Here is a 9,865-nt window from a genome sequence, read left to right as displayed (position 1 = left end):
AGTAGTGCTATGAAGTGACGTTTTGGTGCCATTTAATATGTCAAACCCGTTAAACGCTAATCCTTCCTGTTGAACTTTTCCGCAGTGCTCGTAGCCAAAAACTGTTTTTGCACATGCTTCCCTAGGACGTATTGGTAACACTTGCAAGCATAAAACTGCCGAAGAACTTTTTTGCGTAAGGCTTACGAAAAATGCGTTCAACAAACCACGATACCCACCCAAGGAGGTCGAATATGTCAATCGCAAGAGAGAAAAAAACTTTATAGTTTAGATTTGAAACATCTATTCTAAATACATGTTAATTCGTCATTGGTTCCGTGTTTTTCGTTGAACAGAAAGTACGAGTGAAAAACAGCAGCACCATCTTTCCTAGCTAATTCTTTAACGTTAAATAGCCACCGTCTTTAACTTTATTCAAGATACGATGTTAAAAACAATGCACAACAATATTGAAGACGAAGTTGGCTAATATATAAATGAATGATGATACAGTGTAAAATCATCGAGCCAATAAATGATAGGCTGCAGACAGTGTACACTGTTTCGACCCTATAAGGTCTCACAAATGCAGTTGGTGACAAGAGATCGACCGTAATGGCTAGTGTAGCGATCCAACGGCACTCCAGTTTGTGGGGAGTAACAGGCTTAAAAGCCATTTCATCTATTGTGTGCGAACTGGGCATACACCACGGAGGAAAGTGGCTCACAATGGCCAAGCACTGATGAGAACTTATAGGTCAAAACAGTGTGCACTGTCTGCAGCTAATGACGATATACTTTGTCGATTCGGTGCAGAAATTAGTTCTTTCGTTGATGTTTCTGTCTAAAAAATACAAAGGGTATAAGAACGAAGTGTGCTTTGCTGGTACAAGCAACAAAAATATAATAATAATAATAAAAACTTACAAAAAGTCAAAAACCCAATGCGAAAACCTCGTTCTCATCGTCACGGTTCTGTTTCACAAAACTGTCCAGAAAAGCCGTTTCTGCATTCACAGCGTTGTCCACTTAATGAATTGTGACAAAATCCACCATTCTGGCAAACTTTTGTTCGGAGAGTTATTGGATCTGAAAAACAACGGTTCGTGTTGAACATGAACCATACTTGCTGTTATTGTTTCTTCTTTTTTATTTTTTAACGACTGAATTGTCTTGATGGTATGTTTATAAATTTTTTCTATCATAACAAAAAAGCAAAAGTTCTTTGCCTTTAAAACTAGAAAAACAAATTGTCAAACATGTAGTGAAAGCGAAGAAGCAACAGTATAGTATAATTATTGTGAAAAACAGCCACATAAAATTGCATAAAACTCACCGAAAAGAGCTTTCCAATACAAATCAATCTCTCCCTGGGTCCAACCACCATAAGAAGTGTCTGTTCTGACAACTCTAGCCCTAAAGCCCAGGTCCGCAATCTCAACAAGTTCAACTCGAAACGTATCAGGCAACTGTGGTGCACCAACAGCAGATGCACTCACATTTCTTGCCCTCGTGACGTAACAATGATCGTAAATGACGTCAACGACTTTGGTATTGTCGCTGCATTCGAAAGGCTGTGCACCAAATATTGTACGCCCCGTCACCAATTCTGTGAAAACAACCGAAAGTTTTTTAACAAACGGGTTTTATGTTTTTGTTCAGAATAAGAGGTTGTATTGCTTTGGCTATAACAAACACTGCTGTGTAGTTTTCTTTAGTTGCTTGTTTGCTTAAACTGAGCTTACCCACTCCCGATTCATCCGCTAGTCTCTCCAAAGTTTTGGTCTCGCAAGAGGAACCTTGAAACCCTTCGGTGCAAATGCATTGAAACCCATCACTAGTTTCTTCACATCTTCCACCGTTCAAACACGGATTTTGGCAATTGTTTAGAACTAAAAAAAGTTTTGTAGATGATTTTTTTTTAAAGTGATATAATCTTATGTAAGTTACCATTTTTTGTTTACTTTTTGCTACGCCCCAAAGTTAAAAATACGTAATCGTCAACGAGTTCATCACACAAAAAACCTCCTACCGGTTTCACAGAATTTTCCAGTGAATCCTTCCTCGCAATAGCATTTGTGATGTGGGAGCCTAGTGTTCTTGCAACGGCCGCCGTTTTGACAGGGATTTGTTATGAAGTTCCGGACAGCTTAAAAATAAACGTACTTATTATACTCATTTCATATGTTTAAAACATTACAAAACACAACTGGCGAAAAATAATACATTGAAAATGCCATTAATAACTGCATTCGCATAAAGTCCTTGGTTTAGCAAATCTTTAATTGCAGCAAAAATGGCTTTGAATTTAAATCAACATAAAAAGAGTTCAATAAGTCCATGGGCACAGCAAACCTCGATTAATCCGGACCCGTTTGGGCAAAGACCCGATGTCGATTAGTGCAAGCCTTACCACATTACAATCATTTGTAACTTACGTTTTGCCCGAATTAGGCGAAGATCCTGATTAACCGAACTCGGTTCAACCGAGGTTTACTGTATATGTTAAGTGGCGTGTTTTGTTATCAGGAGAATAATTTTGTTCTATATTTGTTTGTACATTTAATACACACTCGTATGCTCATGAAATTCATCAAATCAAGCAAAATAATTTTAAATCCAATCTTACGGAAGGACGCTGTCCATTTCAACTCAACAAAGTTTCCAGGATCTGGTACTGGTGCGCGGACGTTCAATTTTAAACCCACCATAAAACCACGGTTATTAAGCTCTGACGTCACTGTCTCGATTACATCACTAATGTTTTGAGGATTTAAAACTTGAACTTTAAGGTGGGGTTGTATGTCTCGAAAGCAAGCGTCAAAGGTGACCCATTTTTTGCGGGTCTTTCCTCCAAATGGAGACAAAATCCTGCCAGGAAGTTCAACCACTCCACTTCTGGCATCTACAAAGAAGAAACTACAAAATGTTACTTATAGGTTGAATATAGAAGCGTTCCGAGAAACCGAGTTGGTGTTTCCGTTTGAAGGGTTTCATATGACCAGCAGAACCTGCGCGTTCAACCACCGTCATATGCCACCGGTTAAACTGCGGCAGGTTCGTACGGTCGGTTGCTATCATGCGCCAAATAGTGCCCAGTACACTACATGCATTACCCAAATAATAGGACACTTGACTCGATAACTTGTGTATTTTCTGTGTCCTTGCTGTTTTACACAACTGTTCAACATGGACTTGTCTGAAGAAGTGACAATGCAAAAACACTTGACTGGACTTGATTGGTAAGGGAGCCAAAAATAAAGCTATATATAGCTATCAATACACTGGCAATATTTACATGCACAAAGGACGACGGAGCATTAACTGGAAAAATTTGACTCGGCAGTGCTTTTACATTTTGAGACGGCATTAAATATTCGGTTATGGAACGATACTGTGGTGCCCATTTACCTTGATGCAAAAACACGTGCTTAATACGCCTGGTTAGTAAATTGTTAGTCTAATCCCCAAGGATAACCTCTATATGTTTAGGCTAGGGATGGGAACCTTTTTGTTTGCGAAGGCTGCCAAACGGTTTATCGACACTCGTTTAGGCCGCACAGACTATTTACCAGGCCAAGGACAGTTGTGTTCAAACTTTTTGACTTACAGGTTGGTCGCTGTGATATTGAACTTACGGTCCAAGCTAAATAAAATTCCTCATTACATTTCCACCCTCACTACAACATTCGGGATTTTATTAATGTAGAAACTCGCTTGTTTACCAATATTAATCTAAGAGCAGCTTGTGACATCACAGACGAGTTTAAGACATTCGATTATGCGCAAACAATTGTTCTTCTGCAACACAAGTAAGATTACAGAACCTGGGTCTCTTCGCAGACCTACGGAAATCGCTTTGTGTACCAGTACGCAACCACTTGGCTCTAGTTTGAAAACAGCTGCCCTACAACCAATCAAATAGTAATGTGGAATAAAGATAAAAAATACGTTTCTGTCTAGTTTTTAGTGCCTGGTACAGTGTGTATTATCAACATCCTAAATTGTATTCTGACATCGAAGGCCGCACCTAGTGCCCTAAAAGGCCGCATGCGGCCTTTAGGCCGCAGGTTCCCCACCCCTGGTTTAGGCGCTACAAGTCTACGGACAAACGAATCAAATGCAAATTGTATGAATTGTTTAGAAAATATAGGTCTATGATTTGCCGCACATAAATCTTTGGCCAACGTCTAATATTTTGTTATACTTCGAGATAATGTATAATATTTCAATATTTTACACCATACATAACAAAAAACAAAACAAAACAGTTACATGCTTTAAACCAACTCTTACAATAGTTGCAGTTGTATCCTCCGTAGCCTTCGGGACAGACACACCTGTGGGTGTTATCACTCATTCGGTGACAAGTTCCATCGTTTTCACATGGAACGCTTGAACAGTCCCTTCGATCTATGTACAAACAAGTATTTTAACATGCTTTAGACTCCCGTAAGGACACTTTGAGATTATCCCAACGCAATTTTACAAAATAAACCAATCCAAAGCAATTGCAGATATTATTTTTCAGTTCAAATTTCAATATACATTTGCATTGACGACGAAAAAGTACAGCTTACCAAATTCGCAACGTTCTCCAGTGTACTCCAGTGGGCATGTACATATTTGACGTTCATATGTATTTTGACAAGTTCCCTTGTTCTGACACATTGGACCATATGCAAACGGTGATCTTATGCCTGCAAAATGTATTGTTGTTTTACACCAAGGATAAATAAAATATATCCCAAAAGTTTGCGTTGGTTTGTCTGTCATTATAAAGTTTCTAAGATGGCTGATTGGTAAGGGCTATCGCCTTCAGTTGAGTTTTCGCTGGGTGAAAGAACACATTATCTAATTGCATTAAAATACATTTTATGGAAAACAAATTTGAAGCTTAAAGTCCAAAACATATTAAAGCCACATAGGAGAGAAAAGGTCCAAAGTTCGTCACAAATTCTCTTTAAGGCAAAGAACCATTCTTGGAAAGCACCTATAAATTTTGCCAGAAAAGTTCCCAATTTCGGAAACAATTCAACGTATTAAAATCAATCGCGTAACGCAATCATTTCCAACATCCGTGTCACTTTGGGGCCGCAAAATAGAACAAGTTGGGAAACATGGTAGGGTGGTTTTTCAACTTTTTTTGCACGGACTCAATCTGCACCACTTGCAGAGCAAAATAATTTCACAGGTAGAAAAGACCAAACTACTGCATTGTGCCTATCGTTGTTTGTTCAGGTGAATCATTTAAAAAAATGCCACAGAGTGTAAATTCAGGCCCAAATTTAGCGCCTTTATTTTAAAGAAACCCAAGCCCGAACTTGGCCCGAAAAGCCCGTTCTTGCAACTCTGAGACGGACAAAAAATAGAAGTGGCCACGCGCAAACATGACGGTTGTGTTGAATATAAATTGTTTAAGAAAGGCATTAACAATAGATAATACTTTTTTCAGGATGTCTTGATATCATTTTATTGTTGGTCAATTTAAAAGCCATTACACTCATTAAATAAACGCTTCCTAACGATTACATGTGCAGATATCTTACAAAAGGGTAAAATCTCAGAAAAACCAAAAAAAAAAAACTGTAACCGAAACCTTTGAAACGAATATCAGCTGCACTTACCATATGTGCCTATTGTATAAATTTCAACAGTATCTAATGCATTGGGTGGTTGCTTTTTTTCTAAGAGGATTGAAAACCCCCGATTGTTGTTTGAAACTAGTTGTGCAGTGAAGTTTTTTCCGTTTGGTCCCACTGGCCCCAAACGTATTGTGCGAGCCGCTACACTGAAGCAGCTACGATAAGGGATGTTTTCCACTGAACTGTTCTTGTCTTTCAGGTTTTGTATATGGAAGTTGCGGTACAACAAACCTAAAAAACAAAAAAGTTAAAGTAGGTACCCCACTAGCGATTTCGTGGCAAAACAAGTAAGCCGTCATGAAAACAAATTTGGAAACATTTGTTTCAAAGCTTAAATCAGTTAGATTTCAAACAAAGAACAAATATACATTCCACTTATGCAATTATCTTCAGCATCTTTTTGAAAAAGAAAAGGTAGAAAGAATGTTAACAGAATAGGGAATGATTCCTAGGATCAATTTACTAGGATTAATAACAACAAATGAACAAAAACACAGAATAACGATAACCTGTGCTTCATACAATCAATGCCTTCTTTAAAGTAATCATACTGACAGAATCAACATTGCATTTACCCTTTGAAAATGTTTAAAATTTGGTTAAGTTTACATCACTAAGTGCAAAAAGTCTTAATAATTGAAAAATATAATTGCATCAAATCACCAGAAAAAGCTCCGTAAACCGTTGGAGATGTTTCAGTGTTTTTGTACACCATTTCTACAACATAAATGTTTTCTGGTAGGTTTCTTATTGTGTTTTAAGGCCCGTTTACACTATGCGTATCGCGCTCGCTCAGACCTGCGTAAGTTTGTTTGTTTCATTTTTTCTGTCTGGTTTCGCGCTTGACTGATTTTGGGCGCTCAAGTCTCGTAGAAATGAGCGAGCGATCGCCTGCCGAGCGTTTTTCTGCGTATCAAGCTGCTTGAACCTGCGCAAACGGTTTGTGTACGGGTTTCTGTTTTGAAAAAGCTGGTTCAATTGCCAAAAATAAATGATGACACGCTATTTGCCTTCAATTTAATTATTTATTACATGGTTATGATTGCATGTTATGTTTTATTGTGTTTAAATATTGTAATTAATTGCATTTAAAATGTACATTTACCCTAGCACAGCGGACTACATGTTATAGAAACATGAAAGTGAGCTAAATATGTCACTAATCTATACAACAGTGGTTCCGAACCTGGGGTTCGCGGACCCCCAAGGGGTCCGTGAGATGGTTTCAGGGGAACTGTGGAGGCAAACATTTGTAGTAGCATTAACAACAGTACAACATTTTTAAGTTCCCAAACCGTCTTTACAATCCTGCGTGCCAGTGCTAACTGTTTATCAAACCTTTGGATCAAGAAAACTTGCTTTTTGTGTGATTGTTACCTCCATTGTTACATCACAACACACATGAACAATAGACTTTATAGTGCCTTGTTTCAAGTAATGTGCACCAGAAAACTTATTTCTTTGTTGCATTGGCTGGTTTGACAGAATGCATTGACAGAACTTTATTGAGATTTAAGGACTGTGAAGGTTGATTAAAGTTCTGCCCCTAAAAGGGAAAGTATAATAACGTACAATGCAGGAAACGAATATCACAGCTAAATTACTTTGGGGGTCCGCGGACCTGTAAAATTTTTAAAAGGGGTCCGTGACTACAAAAAGGTTGGGAACCACTGCTATACAACAACATCCAGAACAATCCTGTATGATTACCAAGATGCAAAATCATGTTTACTAACAAAATATGATTTAATTTAGATTGATACAAAGCTTTTTCGATCTAAAATAGGTAACAATAAATTTGTGTGGTAATTTATGGTCATCGACATTTGCTGTGAGCTGAAAAATACGTCTAGTATATTATTTAGTAAGCTTAGGTACGCACCGATAATCGCAGTGTAAACGGAAGGGGTCGTAAGGTTAGGTTAGGCGCCGCTAAGCATGGTGTAAACGGGCCTTAACACCACAATTGCCAGTATTTTGTAAAATACAAGACTGGGCAAAACATTTGAATAAGAAATTGTTTTGCCAATATTGTAGTGTGAATTCCCATCAATTTTTAAATAAGTCATACATTTAATATCCACTTTAAAAAGAAACAATCAGAAAAGAAAGGACCCACTTACTATTTGTACAATTCCTTCCAGTGTATAGCGCATCACACACACAGCGGTAATCATTTTCTAGTTCAGTACAATCACCATGAACACACGGGTTAGGAACACAGTGAACCTTCTCTGCAAATAATACATATTTCTTTAGTATGTCAAAGTGAAAGAGTTTAAAAAAAACGTAATTAAATAAACAAAGAGAAATGGCAAAGTTGTAAAATTTGAACCAATTAGAATTCGGCACAGTTTTACATTGACACAAAGTGGCAGATAATGCTCTGCAGTCTGCACATTCTAAAAAGGACTGTTAAAGAGTTTGAAGATTTGAATAGTTATTATGTCAAGTCTATATTGCGCACAAAGAAACTGGTTTTAAATGTTCACATGGAAATAATAATTTAGCAACTACATATTTTTTGCCCAATGGTACATTTTTCACATACTTTGTGTAATTGAGACCCCCCAGCCAAAATATTTTTATTTTGCAAATTATGACTTTTTGATTTACAGTAACAGCCCTTTTGGTAGCAACTTAAATGTTTATTTGATCAAGCTTCTAACTTAAGTGGTGCAAACAACACAACATTCCCTAGTGTAAAGCACACTGAATAGTTTTGAACATAATGTTAATTGGAGTTTTATAAGACAAGAAAAACTTTAGCTCTGCATCAAAGCCTTTTATCATAGCATTCCATTAAAAATAATACACCATACAGTGCTTACGTTTTCTGCAACGAGGTCCATAAAAGTTTCCGTTGCAAAAGCATTGTTTTCCATTTTTATAGTTGTTACAATGTGCACCATTGGCACAATAATTGGATGAGTAATTTGGTGTCTCTGTTCAAAGACATGCAGTGTTAAATGTCTTATTAGCCTCAAATTTACAAACTGTTTAAATATAAATAGTTATCATGTCATGATAACAATAACAAGGTCAGTGGTAAAAATATTTGGCTCGATAGTTTGTAAATGGTAATACCTTGTATAATACAAATTTCCTCAGCTTTTAAAATATATAGAAAAACAGATTTTGGTAAAGATTTGAATAAAAAAATATGACACAATTAAAAAAAGAATACTACACACTAAAAGAATAAGTCCTTTTTGTATGGCAATTTTTAACATGTTACTTACCAAAGAAAACCCTGTACAAAAATGTTAAATATGGAGGATGTTTGGGTTTCTTAAAACTATCTGTAGTTTGAATCAGGACTTGAAAACCCCAATAGAATGTATCTTGAACTGTAGCTTTAAAACCCGGGTTCCACAATTCAGGTCTATACTTTTTCAACAATCTAATTTTTGTGGGTAATTGTCCCAAGCAGGCAGGGTATATAACTTCAATTAGTTTTCCCTCTTGGGTTTGATATTCAGGCGATGCAACAAACGAATGTCTAGCCTTGAAGTGGTCTGTATAAAACAAGCAAATGCATTAAATATTATTAGCTGTAAAGAAAATGAACTCAGTGATACCACAACAACAGGTGATGTAAACACTTTCCAAATTATATGACATAATGTACTTTAAAGTAACTTGTATTACATGTAATAACCTCAACATGACTGAAAAGAATTTATCAAAATTTAGTTTCAAATAGCAAGTTTTATGAGTCATAATGAAAAAACGCAACACCTGATTGCATAGACTTACTTGGGTTAATTGTTAATCCTGTTGAAACACAACAAAGAATAACAACCAAAAATCGATTCATTTTTGCTTCCTACTTTCGGCAAGTCTCATTTGGAGTAACCGTTGGCGCGTTTGCTGAAAGCCCAAAACGCACCAACTGTTAAAAGGCGTGTCAATTGCTCAACAGGATGTAATTTGCCAATCGATTGCATTCTCAAATTAAGGGGCATTTCCGGACACTGTAACGTGCAACTTTAATCTGGACAATTGGGGCAATAGTTTTATCAGAAATGACATAAGTGTTCTAAAAACAACTTGTAGATTACATCCAACGCCACTTTGTAATAAACTCAGAGCGCAAAATTTAAATTTGGGAATACCCATGTTACATAAACATCATATTCAAAATTAATTTTTATGTTCTAACCGAAAGTTCGATACAGCCGCTAAGATTTGTGTCATCCAAATTATGGTAGCACCAATCAACCAAACTATCAAAGCTC

General features: G+C 36.8%; 1 protein-coding gene across 3 annotated transcripts; it reads right to left on the bottom strand.

Annotated features, from left to right (window-relative positions):
* Positions 1–392: 392 nt before the first annotated feature.
* On the bottom strand, positions 393–9,860 carry LOC145220501 (uncharacterized). Of its 3 annotated transcripts, XM_080087714.1 has the most exons (15): positions 9,790–9,860; positions 9,384–9,497; positions 8,867–9,142; positions 8,456–8,569; positions 7,748–7,858; positions 6,288–6,341; positions 5,607–5,855; positions 4,560–4,679; positions 4,276–4,392; positions 2,609–2,884; positions 2,012–2,128; positions 1,725–1,871; positions 1,316–1,588; positions 907–1,068; positions 393–823 (listed from the first exon to the last, which is right to left on the bottom strand). In XM_080087714.1, the coding sequence occupies exons 2-14, from the start codon at positions 9,442–9,444 to the stop codon at positions 947–949; spliced, it is 2,037 nt and encodes a 678-aa protein (XP_079943840.1). In that variant the 5' UTR covers positions 9,445–9,497; positions 9,790–9,860; the 3' UTR covers positions 393–823; positions 907–946. The 3 variants fall into 3 exon arrangements, with proteins under 3 accessions (XP_079943840.1, XP_079943841.1, XP_079943842.1); XM_080087715.1 differs by lacking the exon at positions 9,790–9,860 and having other exon boundaries at positions 393–819; positions 9,384–9,685; XM_080087716.1 differs by lacking the exons at positions 6,288–6,341; positions 9,790–9,860 and having other exon boundaries at positions 9,384–9,684.
* Between the last annotated feature and the right edge of the window lie 5 nt (positions 9,861–9,865).

Source organism: Phallusia mammillata, chromosome 3, assembly GCF_965637545.1.
Source record: "Phallusia mammillata chromosome 3, kaPhaMamm4.hap1.1, whole genome shotgun sequence".
Classification (NCBI taxonomy): domain Eukaryota; kingdom Metazoa; phylum Chordata; class Ascidiacea; order Phlebobranchia; family Ascidiidae; genus Phallusia; species Phallusia mammillata.
The sequence above is the reverse complement of the archived record's forward strand: the minus strand, read 5'-3'. Positions and strand labels throughout refer to the sequence as shown.